This window comes from Archocentrus centrarchus, chromosome 15 (assembly GCF_007364275.1).
Source record: "Archocentrus centrarchus isolate MPI-CPG fArcCen1 chromosome 15, fArcCen1, whole genome shotgun sequence".
Taxonomy (NCBI): Eukaryota; Metazoa; Chordata; class Actinopteri; order Cichliformes; family Cichlidae; genus Archocentrus; species Archocentrus centrarchus.
Genome location: NC_044360.1, coordinates 13,132,728 through 13,155,734, shown reverse-complemented (window position 1 = coordinate 13,155,734; position 23,007 = coordinate 13,132,728). Strand labels below are relative to the sequence as shown.

The window sequence follows — 23,007 nt, the reverse complement described above, 5'->3', positions numbered from 1 at the left end:
GCTGTAAAGTGAAGCCTTAATCATTACCATCATCACGACTGAGCAGTTTCGCTACACAAGCCTGATGTCCAGTGCCTTGCTCAAGAGCATGTTGAATTTGGTCACCCAAAGTGAGGCTTCTGTTTTTTTAGCACCTCTGTGTAGAATAGTTGTTGTTGCAAAATGATCCCTGAAATTAAATAAATTTACAGTTTAACACTAAAAGCGTTTTTATCAGTAAACTCTAGTAGAAAAAGCTGGAAATGTTACACAATCGCTAGATTTATAAGATACAGCAAAAACACACCTTTTATTTTCACACGAGATTTTCAGATGTCACAGTGAGAAAAGTGCTGGTGTAAAAAATACATTTAGAAGATAAAAGATTAAAGTTGTTTTATAAATTTTGCTTTAAAAAAAAAATCTTGGTTTTGTTTGGCACTTTCGGTTCATGATGACCTTAGTTAAATTAGAAAGCTTTGGTGTGGAAGAAAAAGGCAATCAACTCCTTGAAGCATCCTCAGCTCTCTGATGAGTGGATCAATTGAGAATGCATTGAATAATGATGGTTAGTCTAGACCTCAAACACAAAAGGCTCAAAGCAGCTGAAGGAGACAGAGGCATAATAGGAAGAGGGAAAAGAGAAGGTCCAGGATATTTTTAGATTAGTAACAAGTTAAGCTACCTGTTCACCACTGAAGTAAGGCTGTTGTTTGTTTAAATAATGAATAAGTACAGTACATTTTTGTACAAAGCTATATTTTGGTTTTTTTGTTATTTTTGCTACTTTTTGAATGTTTTTATATAATTTTGTTTATTTGCATCTTCTCTGAGATGAAGGTAACTGATTTTAAAAGGCATCGCTATTGCTGTTGACTGATAATACCGTAATGTTTTATCTAGTGAAGCTTATTAAAAATGTGTGTGGTCAGAATGAGAACAAGGAGTCTTTTGATGATGAAGATTTTAAAAAACAAAACAAATCAAAAAACCCCATAGTACGCAGTTTGACGCAAGCACTTTAATGTCCTGCATCCAGGGTCTAAAATTTTATTGTGACATCCGTGTGTGTGTACTGAACACAGTGAATTGCCAACATCTGGGAGTGTAATTAATTCAACCCTATTAATCACTGTGCATCTATATCCTGGTTATTAGGCTGAGAATGTGTTGGCAGCTGTTGATGTGTAATGACTACCCAGACTGCAAGCAGCAAAGAACAAACCAGAAATAAAATTTTCCTACTTCTTAAAAAAATTACAAAAGAAGAAGGGTTGAACCTATCCTAGCAGACACTGGGCAAAGACAAGGTACTCCACCAGATCATCACAGGACATAGAGAAGCAGAAGACAAGTGTCAGCATCTATTAAAATTTTAAATATGTAAATATCAGAGCAGACTTATGTGGATGTCTTCTTGTCCTATGATGTATTACTCTGGTGACACTCAGGGGTTAAAGTAGGATTTGGCAGGTGGGGGAATCCTAAGTTCAGTTGTAGCAGAGTAGATGGAGGGCCAGTTACATTCTACAATATATAAGCTCATGTTACATTTGGCTTTATGGCTGGTTTCCAACCCCTAGCCAGTATGAAGCTGGAATTTGGCAATGCTTCCTAACAAACGTGGTAGGCTTAAATTCAAATAAAAAGTCAACATCATTCAGCAAACACATTGCAAAGCATCTGAACACTTAAATTTAAAGTTATTTCTAAACAATATCTTTTTTTGCACACAAATAAGAGTTTAAAAACTCCTTTTGTGCAATCTGGGACCTAACCTCACTGTGATGAAGGATACTGCAGTCTGCTCTTCACCAGTCCAACATAGTCAATCACTGTAAACTATACTGAAGCACCGCAAATACCCAGTGAAGCCTGCACCTATGATCTAGTATAAACTTTGAATAACATATAATTGTTATCATTTAATTTGCTTTCAAAACATTTTTAGAATATGAAACATCCAGGGAATTTCAGCAACACATCATGTACAGATTCAATATCTGATTTAAAAACTTTAATATGGATTGGAACAGTGTACGTAAGTTTCAAATTTTTAGTTAATCAAGTGACACTTGCCCATGTCCTCTCTTTCTGATATCGTTCCCCATCTCAGAGAGTAAAATGATCACACATTACCATTTTTCTTTTGCATGGGAATATGGCCACTGTACCCGTACCCTCAGCTAGCAGACAACTTATGTGCCGAGCTGCCCAGAAATAGCTTATGTGTCATATAAATCGAGCTGTTAAAAGCACTGAATTTGAAATGACCTGCTACAGTACTTCAAATTATATGCCTATCCAATTATTCTCATTCCACTTCTGTAGTGCTAGCTAGATGCTGAAGTACCTCAAATGTGGAATAACAGGTTGGAAAAGTGACGACATTTGGCACTAACGGCTTTCCATATATGAACACAACTTTATAGCTTAACCATGAACCCATCACAGGGATGAGACGGAAAAAGTCGCTTGACAGTATTTTATATTAAACTGCCAATCAGATTTAATTACTCATTAACTGAAGGTGCTGGAACGCCATTCCGGATTGGCACACCTTAAACCCTGCTGGTACTGTATTTTTATGACTGACTAAAGCAGTTTAGAAAGGTACCCAGTAAGCAACCACCAGCCGTGTATCACAAATGAATGCTCACTACTACTGCTGTATAATCAAACAACAATCTCTCATGACATAACTGTCAGAAATTTTTTTGAATCTAAAAAGTTCTCCAATTTGAATACTCACTTTTATTTTGGAGTGAAGATGATGCAGAAACCACAAGAATATTTTACTTTGAATAAAATATGGAGTCTTGGATTTGAAAATGTCAGCCAGTGTAAACCTCATATAGGTTAGCTGAAACTGGAACAAACCATTTGAGACAGTCAAAGTGGAACTGCAATTATTACTTGTCTATCTCCTAACTGTCTGTGGAGACTGATGTAGATTTAACATTATAAAATTCAGCTTGTTGAAATAGTTAATGAACACTATTTCACCTTTTTATTAGATACACCTGTTCAACTGCTTGTTAATGCAAATATCTAATCAGCCACTCATATGGCAGTAACTGAATATATTTAGGTATAAAGATATAATCAAGACGACCTGCTAAAGTTCAAGCCGAGCATCAGAATAGGTTACTGGTGCCAAATATGCTGGTCTGAGTATTCTGAGTATCAGAAACTGCTGATCTACTGGGATTTTCCCACACAGCCATCTCTAGAATTTAAAGAGAATGCTTTAGGCAAAAATGCCTTACTGATGCCAAAGGTCAGAGGAGGTTGATGAGACTGCTTCAAGCTAATAGGAAGGCAACAGAAACTCAGATAACTACTCACTGAACTCAAGGGTTGCAGAAAAGAATCTCTGAACACACTACTTGTCAAATCTTGAAGCACATGGGCTACAGCAGTGGAAGACCAAAGCAGGTGGGACTTCTGTCAGCTAAGAACAGAAAACTGAGGATACAGTTTAAAAGTGATCACCAAAACTGGACAATAGAAAATTGGAAAAAATGTTGCCTGGTTTGGTGAGTCTCGATTTCTGCTGCAACATTCAGATGTTGGGATCAGAATAAAGGGTAAAGAACATGAAAGCATGGATCCATCCTGCCTTGTATTAGTGGTTCAGGCTCACTTTGACTCACTTTGGGTCCCTCAGTACCAGTGCAGCATTGTTTAAATGCCACTGTGTATTGCTGTGTTATTTTCATCTTTTATTTACTCGGATCAGAACAAAAATGCTGTGACTGGACCAGCCATGTGTTGAGGAGTCCTCATGGTGTCTATATTGGCTCTAAGCAACACTGTGTCTCTTTTTTTTTTTTTTTTTGCTTGCAGAGACAAGGGTAAAAGAATGATAGAGATAAATCTCTGTGTACTACCAGGCCTGAGCAGAGGCAATCAGTCATGGTTGAACTGTTCTATGACTTCAATTTTGGTTGGAGGAAACTCATCCTGCTATCTCATTTGATTGCACAATAGAGTTGCCCTCTGCTGGGACTCCGTTTTTCTCGTTCTGTTGAAATGGAGAAATACAACATTTTTGTCAATGATTTTTTTTCTTCTCAGTGTTTCAAAGACACACACCCATGTTGAATGAAAATGTGCACAGGGCCACATACTCATACAAGTGCTTTCATGTTCAATATTACAACAAATGCTAGCAGAACAACAAAAACAGAGTATTACAACAATTAAAAAAAAAAAAAGTCTGGTGCTCAGGGGTGCATACGTTTCATTCAGAAAACATTTTTGTTCTTGTAGTTCTCTGGAACCAGACATCCTCCTTTAATATTCATATAATTAAGTTTTTCTTTTGTCAGTCCTCAAGGCACTACCTCCAAAACTATTAATGGATGCTGTAGCCAGTGCATTCACCAAGCGCTTCAAAGTCAATACACATTCTCTGTCATGTTTAATATCATTTGGGTCATTTCCTGCTTTATTTTGTAATTCATATTCCTCTTTCCCCTTTCCATGACCACATACAAATGCCACATTGTGGTGTGGGTGGCACAGGTTCTAGTCCCAGCCTGTTGCCAATTTGCCCGTGTGTCTTCCCCTGTCTCTAATTTCTTGTCTCTCCTCTACTGCAAATAAAGCTGCTGTGGCCAAAAAAAAATTCACCTATCCTATATTAGTCACACCTGTTTCCAGTAAACCTGTCACCCTCCTCAGTAATTAAACTTCCAATTGTTTACCTCTCACTTGTCAGATTGTTGCTCACATTGTCAAGCATTTCTTGTGCTTTTCTAGATTCCCTTGTGTATTTGTGTGTTTCACTGAGTTGCAGTTATTATTCCATATGTGACCTTCTGCCTGCTTTTTGGAGCTTACCTTTTATCTGCCCCTTGCTGGACTTGTTTGCTGGTGCCTGACCTTTGCCTGGATTTGAATTTTACTCTTTCTACCTCCTTTGTGTCTGCATTTGGGTGCTCCTGTAAACAAAACATATTGCTTTACACGCACTGCTTTTCAATTGCATATTTTTTTCTTCTTCTGTTTTTTGTTGATTTCAGGAAGGGTTAAAGTATTTTCAGGAAAGATTTGTCATGAAAGTGTGGTATGTTTGCAATATTTGTTTATACTCCACCCATTTCATTGTGTGCTATATACTGTCCAGGTGTTTTCTGTTTATACTTTGAGTGCATAGCTGGTGCTTTGTGTGCTACTCAGATGATGTGTTTTTGTTTGTTTTGAAGCAAAAATGTTTTGCGTTTGAGTTTTGGAAGTAGTGTTTTGCCTTTACAAAAGCTGTATAATGTTTTGCTTTTTTGGCAAAGGGCCTGCGGTTAGTAAGTAAAGTTTCAAAGCTAGCGTGAGCAATCAGGATTTACAAATGCTCATCTTCATCTAACATTTGGTGGTTGTATTCACAAAGCAGTTGCAGGATTTTGTACTTGATGGGCTAATCTTTTTCTTTTCCTAATAAATTGATTTTCCAAAGCTGCTTGTCCTCATTTGTTCCTTTTTTATTATCAGAATCTTTTATTAAGAGTCATGATTTGGGTATTTATCTATGGTTAGAGAGGTGACTTGGTTTAGGTTAAGCTTACATCTCTGGCAAAATTAGGAGAACTAATGTGCAAAAGTCTTGAGTCACCCTTCATTTCTTTATATTTTGCTTCCAAGGAGCCAGACTTACTCAGTGGGTGAACCACTGTGTACACATAACAGACAACTTAGAATTGAAAATGGGTTCTTTGCTATCTTTAGGCTTTTGTTACTAGCCTGTTGAAAAAACTGGGCAAGCAGAAGACAAAAGAAGTGGCCGATCTCAGAAATTATCTACAGCAGATGAACAGAATCTGAAAGTCATGTCATTGAGAAATAGGAATAAATCTGCCAAAGACCTGAATAGGATATGAGAGATGCCTCTGGCCCTTTGGTTGAGCCATCTACTGTTCGCTATAGCCTCATCAGCAATGGTCTCAGTGGAAGGATGGCCATCAAACAGCCATTCCTAAGGAAAGGAAACAGGGAGAAAAGGCTGAGGTATGCCAGTTACACAAGAACTGGATTTAAAACCTGTGGCAACAGGTCTCAAGGCCGGATTATCCAATGGCCAAAATTTCATGGGCCCTACAAGCATTTGTGCCCAGGGGTCTGTAGCTTGATGATCCAAGCATGACAGATCTTATGGAGTGACAAATTAAAATGTTGAATTTTTTAGTTCAAATCATCATCAATATATATAGAGGAATGGGCCAGTGGAATGGTCAGAACTGTCACCTCATTGCAAGAAGGTCCTGGGTTCGGGCTAGGGCTTTTCTGTGTGCGTTCTCTCCGGGTCCAAAAACATGTTCAGGATTTAGGTTTAATAGTGATTCTAAACTGACCTTGGGTGTGAATGTGAATGGTTGTCTGTCTCTATGTGTCAGCCCTGTGACAGATTGGCAACCTGTCCAGGGTGTACCCTGCCTTTCGCCTTATGATAGCTGGGCCCCCTGTGACCCTGAATTGGATAAGTGAAAGAAAATGGATATATGGAGGTCAGGAGAGAGGTTTTAAGATTAAGATTAAGATTAAGATAGTGTTTATTTGTCACATGCACAGTTATACACAGTACAATGCACAGTGAAATGTATTTTGTACCTGCAACCATATATACACACACATATAAATAAGAAGAATAAAAATAAAAAAAAAAGTAATTCACACTATACTCTATATACTATACACTATACACACTTTTATAAATTATAATATTTACATTGTGCAATAATGGTCCAGTTAGGGCTCAGAGTTGAGCAGACGGATGGCTTGTGGGTAAAAACTCTTCTTCAACCTTTCAGTCTTAGTCCTCAGGCAGCGGTAATGCCGGCCTGATGGGAGCAGGGAGAAGAGAGAGTGTCCGGGGTGGCTGGGCTGTTTTAGGATCTTCATGGCCCTCAGCCTGCACTGCTTGGTGTAAATGTCCTGCAGGTTGGGGAGGGTGGTTCTGATGGTCCGTTCAGCTGAACGAACCACCCTTTTTAGGGCCATGAAGTCCTGCTTGGTGCAGTTTCCCATCCAGGTGGTGATGCCCCCACGCATGATGCTCTCGATGGTGCAGGTGTAAAAGTTCCTGAGCACCTTGAGTGGGAGCTTGAAGTCTCTCAGCCACCTGAGGAGGTAGAGACGCTGTCTGGCCTTCTTCACAGTGATGTTTATGTGATGAGTCCAGGACAGGTCCTGTGAGATGGTCACTCCCAGGTATTTGAAAGTGTCCACTCTTTCCACCTCAGCACCACTGATGACAAGTGGATGGTAGTCCCTCTACTGCTTCCTGCTGAAGTCCACAATCAGTTCCTTCATTTTGCTGACGTTGAGCAGGAGGTGGTTCTCCTGGCACCAGTTCTCCAGGCGGGAGACCTCTCTCCTGTAGGCTGTCTCCTCATTGTGAGAGATTAGTCCCACAACAGCAGTGTCGTCAGCAAACTTGATGATGACGTTGGACTCTGACGTGGCCTCGCAGTCATGGGTGTACAGTGAGTACAGCAGAGGGCTGAGCACACAGCCTTGGGGGGATCCAGTGTTGAGGGTGAGGGAGGATGAGGTGAGGTGACCCACTCGTACCACCTGTGGTCTGCTGGTCAGGAAGCTGTGAACCCACCTGCACAGGGATGGGCCCAGGCCCAGGTCCAGCAGCTTAGAGACCAGCCTGGAGGGAACTATGGTGTTGAATGCTGAGCTGTAATCTACAAACAGCACTCTCACATAGTTCCCCTTACCAGTGTCTATGTGTGAAAGGGTCTTGTGGAGGAGGAAGGATATGGCGTCATCTGTGGATCTGTCTGGCCGGTATGCAAACGGTGGACGTTCTGTAATCGTTTGGGGCTGCATTTCAGCCAGTGGCATTGGGGATCTTGTTAAAATTGATGGAATTATGAAAGCAGAAAAAGATTTTGGTCCTCCATGTAATACCACCTGGAAAGCATCTGATGGGCAATGGCTTCATGATAACAATCCAACACCCACTCCCAGTGTAGTAAAAACATTTTTTTCTCGATAGAAAAAAAACAGACACAATGGAACACTATCAGTCATAGATTGGCCTCCCCAGAGCCCAAACCTCAGTATTATTAAAGCAGTGTGTTCCACTTGACAGAGAGCAGAACAAACGGCAGCCAGCATCCAACAATGCTTTGAATGCATACTTCAAGAATCCTGGAGAACTATTCCTGAAGGCTACCTAAAGAAATAACAAGAAAGCTGCCTAATAGAGTTCAGTGTTGAAGAATAAAGCTGATCATATCAAGTACTGACTTTCAAGTTAATCAGAATTGTACAGACTCTGTTTTTGCCTCACGTACTGTTCCATGTGTGTTAGCAGATGTGTCGATGAATCGCCGCACCTATTTCTTAGTTTCCTAACAAAATATAAAGAAATTAAGGTTGAGTTAAGACTTGTTCACAATGCTATATTAAGGTTATGAGACAATTGTAGCAGTGCTTAAATACTCGAATGTTTGAATTTTGGCTTAAAACAAGATACAAATGGCTTTCTTCAGCGCTACAGTCCAGTTTTTCATGTGTGATACAGAAGGGGCTACATCTGCTCACACAACACTGATGGAGGTTCAACAAGGTGCTCGAAATTTTAGCCCTCAAAGACCCATTTCAGAATTGTCTTCTGTGTAACCTGGTGTGAAATTACTATTCTTTCCTGATAAGGAAAGAAATACATGTGCTACTCTATTGATGCAAAAGTGATATTATGATGTTCACAAGTACAAAGATGTGTGAGTGATTATAAAAGACTTAATTAATTTGGTTGGATCATGTGTGACAGGAAATGTGATGGCAATGCAAAAAAAAATATTCTGAATCATGTAAAGCAAACATATCTATTTATAAAGTTATCGACCAAGACTCTTTGTTCACTCAAGCAAGGTCAGTCGGCAGCTATCATCTGAGCTGCTGCATTGCTTTATCTCTGACTCATCCTTCTCATTCGTCACAAATAATTACAGTATGCCAAACTTAAAATGCATCGATAATTGCTTTTGTAATGTGATGATGTGCTGAATGATGATTCAGATTTGTGAGAAATAAGAATCTTTGTTGTTGCTGCTATTAATAAACATACAGTTATTAAAAGTGAATTATTAGATAATAACTGAGGAATATGAATATCTATTTATGCCTCTTACAGTGGGAACAAGTTGCAACAATTTTTACCATCAAAATCAGTGCATGAGAGAGTGAATGAGAGAATATCCTTCAGAAGAAAGGTATTACATCAATTTAGTAGATAACAAAAAGCATGTAGATATAAAGCTGTTCTGGCAGCACACTATAGCCCAACACCGTGCTACTATAACACACGTTATGTTAGTATTTCTTGCTGGCAATCTATCAGCAGCCTGTAAATTTCTTTTCGTGCCCTTTTAGTGAGAAATGTGACCAGCGGACCGGGGGAAATGTATAAGAAGCTTCCATAGTTCACAGCAGGTGATGATTGCACAATGATTCCTTTTCTCTCAGGTTAATGTCATGCCAGCTTTTATTTGCTTTCTCCTTTAGGTCCCTCTTTTGACATGTCCAGACAAACACACTCATGCAATCACACATATCAGCTAATGGATGGCAGATTCTGTCACTTATGGCATTGCTGCTGTGCACATGTTCCACACAGTTTGCAAGGAACGCTGATATACAGGGGTTGGACAATGAAACTGAACACCTGGTTTTAGACCACAATAATTTATTAGTATGGTGTAGGGCCTCCTTTTGTGGCCAATACAGCGTGAATTCATCTTGGGAATGACATATACAAGTCCTGCACAGTGGTCAGAGGGATTTTAAGCCATTCTTCTTGCAGGATAGTGGCCAGGTCACGACGTGATGCTGGTGGAGGAAAACGTTTCCAGACTCGCTCCTCCAAAACACCCCAAAGTGGCCCAATAATATTTAGATCTGGTGACTGTGCAGACCATGGGAGATGTTCAACTTCACTTTCATGTTCATCAAACCAATCTTTCACCAGTCTTGCTGTGTGTATTGGTGCGCTGTCATCCTGATACACGGCACCACCTTCAGGATACAATGTTTGAACCATTGGATGCACATGGTCCTCCAGAATGGTTTGTTAGTCCTTGGCAGCGACACACCCATCTAGCACAAGTATTGGGCCAAGGGAATGCCATGATATGGCAGCCCAAACCATCAATGATCCACCCCCATGCTTCACTCTGGGCATGCAACAGTCTGGGTGGTACGCTTCTTTGGGGCTTCTCCACACCGTAACTCTCCTGGATGTGGGGAAAGCAGTAAAGGTGGACTCATCAGAGAACAATACATGTTTCACATTGTCCACAGCCCAAGATTTGCGCTCCTTGCACCACTGAAACTGACATTTGGCATTGGCACGAGTGACCAAAGGTTTGGCTATAGCAGCCCGGCCGTGCATATTGACCCTGTGGAGCTCCCGACGGACAGTTTTGGTGGAAACAGGAGAGTTGAGGTGCACATTTAATTCTGCCGTGATTTGGGCAGCCGTGGTTTTATGTTTTTTGGATACAATCCGGGTTAGCACCCGAACATCCCTTTCAGACAGCTTCCTCTTGCGTCCACAGTTAATCCTGTTGGATGTGGTTCATCCTTTTTGGTGGTATGCTGACATTACCCTGGGTACCGTGGCTCTTAATACATCTCAAAGACTTGCTGTCTTGGTCACAGATGCGCCAGCAAGACATGCACCAACAATTTGTCCTCTTTTGAACTCTGGTATGTCATCCATAACGTGGTGTGCATTGCAATATTTTGAGCACAACTGTGCTCTTACCCTGCTAATTGGACCTTCACACTCTGCTCTTACTGGTGCAATGTGCAATTAATGAAGATTGGCCACCAGGCTGGTCCAATTTAGCCATGAAACCTCCCACACTAAAATGACAGGTGTTTCAGTTTCATTGTCCAACCCCTGTAGATACCACAAAATACACTTAATAAGCACTGTATGTACTCTATAACTTCACTTGATGAGTGTGTGTTTAAAATGTGAGTAAAATGGAGCATTGAGACAAAACCCATGCAGCCACTGTCTGGTGGATGAACCCAGGAACTTCTGACCATAACTTCATTTGGTTTCACAAAGCTCCAAAGCTTGTTCCCCGAAGTTGTACTTAAGCTGCTGTAGATAGACATATCTACCTTGTGTCCTTTATTGATAACATTGTGCAATGAAATGAATTTAAAGGAGCGTTCCTTTAAGATATGGTTAAGTATTCAACAAGAAATTGGAATACTTTTCAAATTCTTCTCAGATCACCACAATCTTTTCCTGCATGTACTTATGTTTTTACAACAGGAACAGTACAAGAAGGTCATCAGCAATTCTCTTCATCATTGCTCTCAAGTATTTTCACTTGATAGTGATTCTCCTTTGCACAGCTTCTATGTTCATTTGACCTCTGTGAGAGAGGCTTATTCATGTGTAACCACAGTTATCCAGAAAGTGGCTCCATTGTCTCCAGTTCTTTTCAATGCTGACGTCTCTCCAATAATGAAATGACTTGATGGATTTTCCCTAAGCCGTGGGCTCTTAGGTGGCTGAAAGAATAATTACATGGATCACTTTTGTTCGCAGTTCTACTGATAGATTCCCAATCCTTCTCACTGGGTTTTCTCTGCCCCTTATAATGGCAGTCTCCTTACATTTCTCCCGGAAATTTCCTCAGCAGTTGATGGTATTGACTAACTGGAACAAGGCTGGAAAAAGACATATATGGTCAGTGAGCAACAGTCACATCCTGTTGCTTCTGAATGTCACTTTCCTGCTATTCTTCACATTGCACCACACAGCATTAGTGGATATTCATTTTTTTTTCTCTTGCGGCATGAGTCTATGGATGCAATACGTTAAAATATAACCATGAGTGGTGTCTTCACTTCTGCTTTTGCTTTAACCTTCTGCGAGCTCTCACTCACCTTATAAAGGATAATGTCCTCCCTGTGTCAGTTCAGATGTGCCCCTCTTTGGTCTCAATTATTCTCTGATGGGATTTTTAATGGTACCACATGTCACACTGGGTCTTTTTGGCACATTTTTATCACACACAGCCTTCACTGCAGCTGACAGCAAGGTAATGAAAAAGGTGGAAATACCTGTCAGATGCATTTCACAGCATCAGCTCAACGTTTATCTGAGGGATTTAAAGCAATGTGACAGAAGCCAGTGATACAGTTGTGTGCTTATTAGATATTATAGAAGTAAGCTGCTTTGAATGGATATGTGACTGAAAACAACAGTTTTTCATGGCATAATTACATCAGGAAAGTGCCAGTGTCGCTTGATAACAGTGTGTGGCAAATTAAAAAAAAACTGATTTAATTTAAATGGAGACACTATCAAATGAAGTTAATGGATTTTACTGAGTTGCGAGTCTGGATGCAGCGCTCTATCAGTGAAGTAGGAGGCAGCTGTCTGAATATGTGCCTTGTATACTTGGCAGGATGGGTAAACATGGGCTGCATGCTAACTCAAGACATTAAGGTTAAAAAAAAAAAAAAAGACTCAGAGAGCACAGACAGCATTTGTTGCTATAAGCTTGTCAGCAGTTTGTTATAACCAGACCTAACATGTCTGAAACAAAGTGTCGAGATGCAGGTGCAGTTGTGTTAACGCTGATGTAGCGCCTCAGCCACTTTATATTGCATGTACAAGCTGTTTATAGGACAACCTGATTTAGTTTTACTGCAGAGCACCATCTAATAGAACCCTTCTCATCGAATTACATTCTACAGTGCACGTATTCATCCATTTGAGTGCTGCATGCTACACCAGAATATTTATCTTTCTGCAATCTGTTGATACCCTGCAAAAGCTGACTTGCAAATATGAAACAATCAGTCTCTTTTGCTTACCTGCAAAGTTACATCTTGTAACTAAATATATTATTTGATAATGAGTTATATTTTCTGCTAATCCATCGAGCTAACTTACATTGTTAAAGGAGAAATATCTTTATAAATCAATATAAAAGCGGGATGTCAATCATTTGATACCAATCAAACGTTTCACTGAAAGCTATCTGTTAAACACCTAAATCACAAACCCACCCAAACTTCCTCCAGTTATTGTATCTTGTGATCGTGAAGCAGATGGTTAGAAATGATGCAATCTCAAGACTGAAGCCACATACATCATCCTCTCATTAACTGTCAGCAGTGACGCTCTCAGAGCAGCTGCCACAGTTAAAGTCACCAAAACATTACCATATCCACATAATGCCTTAAAACTGGTCATGCAAGAAATCACTGAGTACTGTGGAATACTCAATGATTTCCTCAGTGATACTCAGTACTTTAAAAAGCACCTGGAGCAAGCATTTGTATTTAAATAGATTTGTTTTTTTAGTCACTTTCAAATAAAGGCCTTGTGGTTACACCTTAACCTGTCTGCTGCCTTGTCTTGAATTTTGATAAGGAATAAAAATGTGGAAAATCTTTTACCTACTGATCTATTTTTAAGAAGTGTAGAAGAATTCCCATCTCTGGAGTCTTCTGTTTGATTCAGGGCAACATTACTCAGCTGTGGGTGTGACTCAGACATGAAGAAGCTGTAGGAGAGGGATTCTGGGTTTGTGAATTCTTCGTATATAAAGTGCTTCTCGGGAGTCTCGTGTTTTCTTTTTCAATGTATGCATGAGTCTTTCTTTCCTTCCTGTCTTTCCCTGTCTGGCATCAAAATTTAGAAATGTACAAATCTGAAAGACGCATTCATCTCTGGAATAGATACATGTTTAATTGGTTTCATAGTGAATGCATTATGAAACCTACTTGTGATTATTCTGAGGAAGGTGCTGGTAATGTAGTTCTCAAAGCTGGACATCAGTCAGGATTTGCATAAAGGCCAGATGGGGGTTAGGTTCATTAGTGCCTTTATTGCTTTGAATCTAGAACAATGTGGTTCTCAGGTTATGCAGTGCGCTGCCAAGAGGAACTCGGTACATCTTAATTGGAGCTTGTGTGCAGCACAGGAAAATGATATCATGAATGCACTTTGAAACAAGGCTTAATGGTAATATGTTGTAGCTATAATAATACTTGAATACTCTGAAGTGACAGCAAATTTGCTAAGGTTATTTGATATCATTTTATTTCAACCCACATTAAAAAAAAAAGGCTGGCTGGCTGGCTGGCTGGATGGATGGATGGATGATGACTGAAAGTGTGGGGCAGGCTCCACTGGTGCAATATTAAAAAAAAAAGAGCAACAGGAAATCTAAGTGAATGAGTGAAACTGCCTTAAATGAATTTGTTTTTCCAGTGTCATCATGCTGACCTTTATTGAAAAAAATAAACAAACAAAAAAAACATCAAAACAAAACTTAAGTATTTTGTGTTAATAATTATTGAAAATTGTGGGCGACTGTTATTAAGTGTATTTAATTAGCAGCACCTGGCTGCTACTTACCCTCCGTTACTACCCAGTGACAGTGTGCTTAATTTTTCACAGGACTACGACTAAAACGTTCTTTTTCACATGCCCGTAGCGTGACCCAGTTTGCAACAGTGACCCCTGTGACCATTTATCCTAAACAACTTTTTGATGCTTAAAATTTGTCATTTTGGAAAAAATAAGTGGGCATCAGTAATGAGTTGTTGCTCTAACATGCAGATACATAAACACACACTGGGATGCCCACAAGCAGCAGAGCAAATGTTTACAAGCCGAACAGATGGCTGGAGCATAACACACTTGTAATGATATTAATGTTATATTTGCTTGACATTTTTTGCTACAGACATGGACATGCAGCACAGACCTCATCCTTATGGTGAATTATCCATGACAACAAAACATATAACTGTCACTGCTCATTAATTTTATCATGTGAAAAGCTTCAAAACCAGGTTTGTTGATCTTTATTTCGAAGTGGATTGAATCATCGCCTCTTTAAATTTGTGAAATGTTTAAATTAAGCATTTTGTCCGAAGGCCTTGAGGATACTGAAAACTGTAGCATGAGGTTTTCACTTGTAGGCAGTGATACTCTTTAAATGTTTCTGCAAAGGTCTTGGAGACAAAAAAAAAAAAAAAAGAAAACAGCCTACAGGGGAAAAAAAACAAATGCAGCATTCCTGGACGGAAATAGATGTTCTTTTTATTACTTCTATGAGTAGGGCAGGGTGTTTGCTTAAGGGCATGGGGAATACTCTGACATTTAAGCCCAACATTCCCATGATTCACATTATGCATCAGTAGTTGGTTTAGTAGATTTACTGGAAGAGTTTTGGGTAAGCTGTTTTACAAGGAAAGCTCGGAGATTGAAGGCAAAGAAAACTAGAGAACAACAGGACATAATGGAAAGGCATATCTTCATTATCAGCAGCTGTTTTTCTTGGGCTTGTCATGTTTAAACATCTACACGTGTAAAATCTACAATTTATTTCTGTAATTGATGAGCAGACCTGAGGGAGCTCACAGCGTAACACATTTTTTTTTGACAGAAATGTTTAAAAAAAATCAATCCATTAAGTTTTCTCGGCATGTGCCGGATGATCCATCTCTTACTCACTGTTGCTGCTACTGATTAAAAGAAGTTGCAGCACATGGGCGACTCGAGCTATGGTGGCAGTTTTGCACAAATTTGACAGCCAATTTATTTTTGCTACAGTCGTTTCAAAATGTATATGAAATACAACAACGAGCTTGTAGTGGCAGTTTGAAAATTTAGCTGTGAATCTTCATTAGTGTATACTGTGTTTCATGTTTAATGAGTTATCTTTTATTGAAGTAAATTGAAGGTAAGAACATCTTGTGTGGACTTCCTCATTGTGACACACAGTCATGTGAAAATGAAAGTACACCCCATGATTCAATAGCTTGTAGAACAGCCTTTAGCAGCAATAACTTGAAATCATTGTTTCATGTTGTTGTGGAGAAGTTCTGACCCATTCGTCTTTACAATATCACTTCAGTTCACTGAGGTTTGTCTGTTCCAGAAGTGTTGTGGTTTGTTCAGATGCAATTTTGTAAAGCTTAGCTGTGCCACCATGTTTGTTTTGGAGAGACGAGGCTTTCCTCTGGCAACCCTTCCAAACAAGCCATATTTGTTGAGTCTTTTTTCTAATTGTACTATCATTAAATTTAACATTTAACATGCTAAATGAAGCCTGACTGAGATGTAGCTCTTGGGGTTTTTGTAATTTCTCTGAGCATTGCACAGTCTGACCTTGCGGCGATTTTCTGGGAGATTCACTCCTGGTAAGATTGTGGCATAACCATATGAAATACATCTAGCTTGTGGTTGAAGTATAAAATACTGTATATTTTCAGGTATTTGGAGGTCTACCAATGACATGCTTATATGAGTTATTGAAATGATCCAAGGTTTGGTTTCTGAGCTTTGTCTTTTATACTCAATGTGCACATAATTTACATAGTTCTTCTACTTGATCTAAAATCTTATTTTGGCATGATGGCCTGTTATAGCTTGCTCAATAAAGTCAGACAACGCTGTGAAGACACTGACTACTTTAAGTTGTTGAATTTAACTCAGTTAAGACACTTGACAGAATCTCATCAGGAAGTCTTAAAGTATATACACATTTTTAAACATTTCAGCATTTAAATCTCACATGAAATGATAAACACTTTGCTACTAACTGGAAATTTCACGTCACTCAGTTCTGTTTTACATGAACAACTTTTACTGCATGAGACTGGGAAAACTACAGGGAGGACCACTTCTTGTGCCCCGACACTGGGGTTGCATGAAGTCAGCCAGTGCACTCATCGTCGTTTCCTTCCTCCTCTGCTTTCTTGTCCTTCCTACGCACTGTGACTTAATCACTAGGTCTGTACACAGCGTTTCGTGTATGGCAGGTTTGTGTCTGCCACTACCCACTCACTAAGTCTCCCAGGGAGATGCGGTATACACACACCTCCAGATTGGGGCTCCTTCCAAACTCTGAATACTTTCAGCTAATTGCCCTAGCTTGGTGTGCTCTACAGTGATATGGTCAGCTCATCTTTTGCCCTTTTGGTGAATAATACAATTTGCTGGGGGCAGTTTTGTCTTATGACAAGACATGATCATTTCATATTTTTGATGCAAAAGGGGGTTTAAGGTGAGTGTAAGTGGGATGAATGATACAGATGGCAAGGACCTTTTAGAGTTGTCACAGCAGTTGGCGAGGTAATGCCTACCTCCATCCCTTTTTCATGGCTCCTTTTATTCTTTTCCCACTCCTTCTAGGAGCTCTGCAATTAAGAAAGCCTTTAACTTTCAATTCTGATGCTTTTGTATAAGGTCTTTGTTCTGCTGCCACATCAACAGCAGCAGTGGTGGGAGGGACCCATCTTAAATGATTTTTCATGTTAATTATTCTTTCTCCTTGACTTAACCATCGTGGGAGAATAAAGGTGTTGGCAGACGAGTGCTATAGTAAAGCATTGTTCTAGTTCAAATTTGATGAATTTTTCATGTATCATCGCAATAAATACAGACAATAAATGTGTAAGAAGACAGCTTGGCACAGTTTTAAAATGTTAAAATGCACAGCATTTATTGCAATATAACCACAAACGTATTAGCAAAAAATCAGACAGTTTTGACAAAAATAAATACTTTTTTTTTTTTTTGCCTTTTGAAGGCTTCATACTGTCACAGTAAAATAAAAACACAACATCCTGATTAGCCAGTGTTGTCTTACAACACAGACATCGTACAGCCACTCATATGACATGAGCTCAAATGTTAATTACACATCACTGAATAGCTGCTACCACATTCAAATAACATTTCACAATTGTGTTGCCTGATGCAACCAAATAAAGAGGTGGCATTACAAAACAAACGGTACTTACAAAGCAAACTACCTACCGGGATTCAAATCACACACTTAACCATAGCACAACCATAGAGAAAAGTGTGAACGGTTCCCTCTGTTGACTTTTGATTCAATCAGAGACTTCATAGTCTAAAAGGCACTTTAGAAGTCAGGCCTCACAGTTACACTGTACAGTATTTTCAGTAAAACCATCAGCGTGGTGCAACATAATGTCAAAATATCATCTGCTTTAAATGATTCCATGAAAGCATTAAGTATTTGATCCAGCTTTCTTAATCATAACTGAGGTCAGAGGTTATCCATGAATGTCAATCAAGACACGCAGCCATTCACTTTAGGTGGAACACAACACTTTGAGCATCTTTTTAAAACAATATAACTTATAAATATACCAATTTGAGGTAATAAATATACTTCTGCTCCTTTGCTCAGCGTTTTGGAGATGGGGTGACAGTCTTGTTTATGTGCACTGCAGTTTTGTGCCTTTAATGACACACTTAAAACAGTCACTAGATTTCCATGTCACAGCAGTCTAGGTATTTGACACACATTTACCAGAATGCTACAAAACTATCTCACTAGAAACAGTGACTCTTTGCAGAAAAAAGATGTACACTTGTACTAAATATTCAGTGCCATTACAATCTACAAACATGGCTGGCCTACACCTTTTTTCCAAGAATAAGGCTTGTAATATTCCGTTTTTTCAATCAGCTGATTCTACTGAAAATTAACAAATGACTATTTAAAAAACACATCTACAGTAAGTAGCACTAGGTGACATGCTTCTTTTACACTTCTTGTAACCATGAACGTGATATCTGTTGTAAATAAAGAGACGTTAGCAGCAATAAAGCTGATAGTAGTCATCCACAAATGCAGTTTTGCATTTAGGAATATACATGTAGTTTAAAAAAATAACTATATTTAAAAAATTATGTTAATTTCAGGAGGAGGGCATTTGGAAAAGTAAGTCAGAAAGGCTGGCAAATTAATAAAGTATGAACAGGCGGAATAACACATTGCTGGTTTTGGTCCTTGTACTGAATTTTGTTCTCAATAAAACATTCAGAATATCTTGTCCTTTAACAAGTAATTAAGTGAGAATCCTTTGATCTCTGATGTTATACTATCATTTTTTATGTTACAATTAATCTCAAAATAAAATGTTAACATCCAAGATCAACACCCTAGTTGTCTCTGTGTTGACTTTCACTGGCCAAGGGGCTTATCGGCTGATGGCTGGATAATGTTGGTTGGACTGAAGTTGTTGTCACTTCTCCCTGCGTTGTTCTCTATCCTGAGGGAGGAGGAGTTGAATGTGCTCCTCTTGAGGACTTTGTTTGCCAGAAGGCTGCAGGTCTTCCTGTATTGGTGGCGCAGCAGTGAGTAGACAAACGGGTCGCTTGCTGCCTTGCTGTAGGCCAAGCATTTGGACAGCACACCCCAGTGAGGGTTTATGGGTCCTGGACTGAAGAGCTCTACAATTCTACCTCAAACAAACCAAGACATGGGAAGAAAAGTCACACACAATTCATGGACACAGTACAGCTTCTTACATCAGTAAAGTGGAAGATATCTAAAACATATAATGAATCTCCCCTAGTGCTGTAGAAAATAAGGTCATCATTTCACTTCATTGAAATGTCATTACTGTGTTGGGGAATCTGAACAGATGGGTGTCATTTTTGCAGATTCTGGACTTTCTGCAAATAGTGATTATTATTTGATTCCTACTACATCAAAATAAAGGCAGGACAAACCAGCAGGAACACATTTTTTTGTTGTCATAGACAATAACAATGATCAGAAATGTGTTTAGAACACACACATCTACCGTAAGCAATGAAGTAAAGAAGGTGGAATAGTTAAAATAATTAAAATATTACCTTACATTTAAAATTGTTATCACCATCTGTATCCATTTGGTAAGCTTTTAACCACTAGCAGCCAAAACAAGGTGAGTGATGAACATGGAAGATAAAATTATATTTTTAGGAACTGAGTAAAAACAAAATTTGCAAAGACTGGATTTAGTTCAATGTCAACATCTCCTCGATGCCAGTTGCTAAAAATGTCTTTTTAATCATTTGATTCAAAATGAAGAAAAATGCAGGAAACCTTCACATCGCCTGGTGACAGTATGGTGCTAAACATCTCTCAAAAATATGGATTCTGCTCCCACCCACACACCCACACACACACACACACCCACACACACACGTATTATACATCACTGCTCACCTTGTAATGACATAAGGCGTAAAGCACACCACAAATGTACCGATGAATGTACTGATTTTTTTGGTGGCCCTCCGCCTCCTCCGCTTCTGTTCATCCAAGCATTTCTGGCGTACACTGCCAAAGCACACAGGTACAATTAACTCCAAAGGAGGCATGACCAGAGACATACAGACATAATGAAGCAGTCCAAAGCAAAATCATATGGGGGGGACTTGAAGAGAGCAGTATATTGTGCACTGCCATCTCAGATAATTATATTAGAGAATTCTTACACTGCAAATGTAAAACCTATGTAAATGGAGACTGATTTAATTGTCTTACTAGCCATCAAATATGCTTATTTATTCATCCAAATGTCCAAAATTTGATGAAAAATTCTGACAGAAACTGTCAAAACGATGGACAGCCCTAGCACTTCTTCTAAGGCAAAAAAATCTGGGTGATTTAAATAAACGCAGTGAGTGCAGGTTTTCACTATTTGGGTCTTGACCACACAGAATGTTTTAACCTTCAAAGGATCTAAATGATTCTTCTGCAAAACATTACATACTGGAAAACATAAATGACAAAAGGTGGAAATAGTTTACTGAAAGAGAAATGTGTTAAAAAGACAGGTGAATTAGACTCTAATGCTTGTTTACCTGGGGTGAATATCCACAAGCAGTACCAATGTCTGCATAGTGATGACGTCGATGCGTTTACAGTGAAACCTTGCAACTTTGAGAACTTTCAGATACGTTATACACAACACAATCAGGGTGAGGAGGAAAGTGAGAGAGTGCAAAACCACGGTGAAAATAACGAACTGCGTCCCGGCTCCCTTCGCTCTCACATTGCACAGCGTGCACGATGCGTAAAGGTGGTTGTAGCCGACCCAGGAACGGCAGGTAGCCACCGTGGAGAAGCAAAGTGAGTGTATCCACGTGTATCCTAGAGCTATCACTGCATCCCGGTGCCGTATTCTTGAGTGGTAACTCAGCGGGAAAACCACCGCCACCCATCTATCAATGCTAAGAGCTGCCATGCTCAGCATGGAGTTTGTGGTGAGAAAAGTGTCGAGGAAACCCACAATTTGACACAAACCACTGCCCCAGGGGTGGCCCGTGGTGATGAGCCCGATCAGAGTTAGTGGCATGTTGGACACGCTCAGCAACAGGTTGCAAAACGTCAAGTTGAGAATAAAAAGCCCGGGTACCTGTTTGCGGATCTCCGGATTGTACAGAAAGCAGATCAGCACCACAACGTTGGACAGCAGCGACACGACAATAATCCCCAAAACCAACACCGAAGCAACTATGTCCGCTGCGTCCATCATGCTTCCTCTCAGAAATCCAGGCTTTTGAAAAGTGCATCCACAGTCCTGATGCAAGCTGTCATCGTGAGTTGTGGGTACAACGTATATGAGTCCAACACATGAACATGATGCTTACCCGCACCAGGATCCAAATGTCTTCATTAAATGAAGCGACCCTTCCAGCAGCGTCGAAGACGGGGTGTGTGGGGAATACAGAGAATGCTCACCTTATCACTGTGAGGGAATTTAGAAGTCTGCTTCACTGGAATGGGGTCACAGCAGGAAGCTGGTTCTCTTGCGGCGCTGCGGTAGTTTTTTCAGTGGTCATGCCACTGGTCTCACACAACAGGGGTTCCTGCTGCGCAATTGCGCACTGACACGATGGACGGCTTTAAAAAGGACAGAAAGTGCTTAAAGCATTCGCTGTGTTTGCGCACTTATAGTCTATTGTCTTTTACTCCCAGCGCCCGAAGCACGTTGGTGCACTCATGTTCAAAAATAGCTTTTTAGTGTAAAAATAGAAGTGCGACGCACGATTACGTGGCTGGTGGTAAGGCTGATGTCATAAGCGTCACGTTGAACTCTGGAGTTTGGTCATGAAATGTTTTTTTGGGATTCGGGGGTAAAAATGAATGCATTTAAATGCTAAAATCGTTAATTAAATGTTTCGCAAGTCAGTGTGACTAGATTAAATGGCAGCACTACCATCACTTTATTAACATTTCACAGCAGTAAAGAGGATACACTTTAGTCCACAGCTCAGATATCGTTGCAAGAATTGAGTGACTGGAGCCATAACAGCGCAATGTTCAAAGCCTTAAGTGGCGCTGTAATTGGAGGCAGTGTAGCTGGATTACATCCAGAGTATTAGTCCACAGTGCAGCAGTACCACCGCCTCTGGCACACAGCAGATCTGTGTGTGCATCCTCCAGTTCTGCAAAGGAACACACAGTTAATATAGAAATCTCTTTATTTGTCCCACAATGGGGAAATTTCAGTGTAGTAGCGGCAAGCTATTGTACAGAGACACAATAGATACTAAAAACACTATAAACACAATAAGAAAACACAATAAGAAAGTATGAAAAGATTTTAAAAAAGTAAGAAAATACAAATACAGTGCAATTCCTAAGTGCAGTAACTGCATAAACATACCTATCACTGTTTCAATCTATCTATCTATCTATCTATCTATCTATCTATCTATCTATCTATCTATCTATCTATCTATCTATCATAATTCTCACTTCTGAATGCAGAAAGTAGAGTTTCAGACATGCAAAGAAGAATTAAATATTCATGTAATTAACAACCAAATGGAAAAAATCAAAATAAATTATAATAAATAATAATGAAATGTTTAGGCTAAAACAGTCTTTGCACTGGTGCACAAGGTTAGTGGCTCTATAGATTTACCCTGTTATTTGACCAGTTATCACTGCCTAATATGATTTAGGGATGATAACCACACAGAGCAGTGAAAACACTGAAAGGGAAAACATATACTTATCCAAACTGGTGACAGTTCTTACATTTACATTCTTCAACTAGATCAGACTATAGGCATGAAAGCAGTGAATAATAAGCTACAGCAATTATTGTTTTTTACATGTTTTGACACAAGCTAAATCATCTAAATGAAGTAAACTTCAGTCTAAGAAATTGACTAGAACAGGTCTGGTGTTATTTATGTAG

General features: G+C 39.5%; 1 protein-coding gene across 1 annotated transcript; it reads right to left on the bottom strand.

The window, feature by feature from the left end:
- Nucleotides 1–18,986: 18,986 nt before the first annotated feature.
- Nucleotides 18,987–21,417, bottom strand: LOC115793523 (G-protein coupled receptor 26-like). Its single transcript, XM_030748557.1, has 3 exons — nucleotides 20,660–21,417; nucleotides 20,019–20,132; nucleotides 18,987–19,263 (listed from the first exon to the last, which is right to left on the bottom strand). The coding sequence occupies exons 1-3, from the start codon at nucleotides 21,331–21,333 to the stop codon at nucleotides 18,987–18,989; spliced, it is 1,065 nt and encodes a 354-aa protein (XP_030604417.1). The 5' UTR covers nucleotides 21,334–21,417.
- Between the last annotated feature and the right edge of the window lie 1,590 nt (nucleotides 21,418–23,007).

Coding starts and splice junctions, on each gene's coding strand:
- LOC115793523 (XM_030748557.1), bottom strand. CDS start 21,333: ATGATGGACGCAGCGGACATAGTTGCTTCGGTGTTGGTTTTGGGGATT. Junction 20,133..20,659: donor CTTGTGGATATTCACCCCAG/GTAAACAAGCAT, acceptor GTGCTTTGGCAG/TGTACGCCAGAAATGCTTGG. Junction 19,264..20,018: donor ACGCCTTATGTCATTACAAG/GTGAGCAGTGAT, acceptor TGTTTGAGGTAG/AATTGTAGAGCTCTTCAGTC.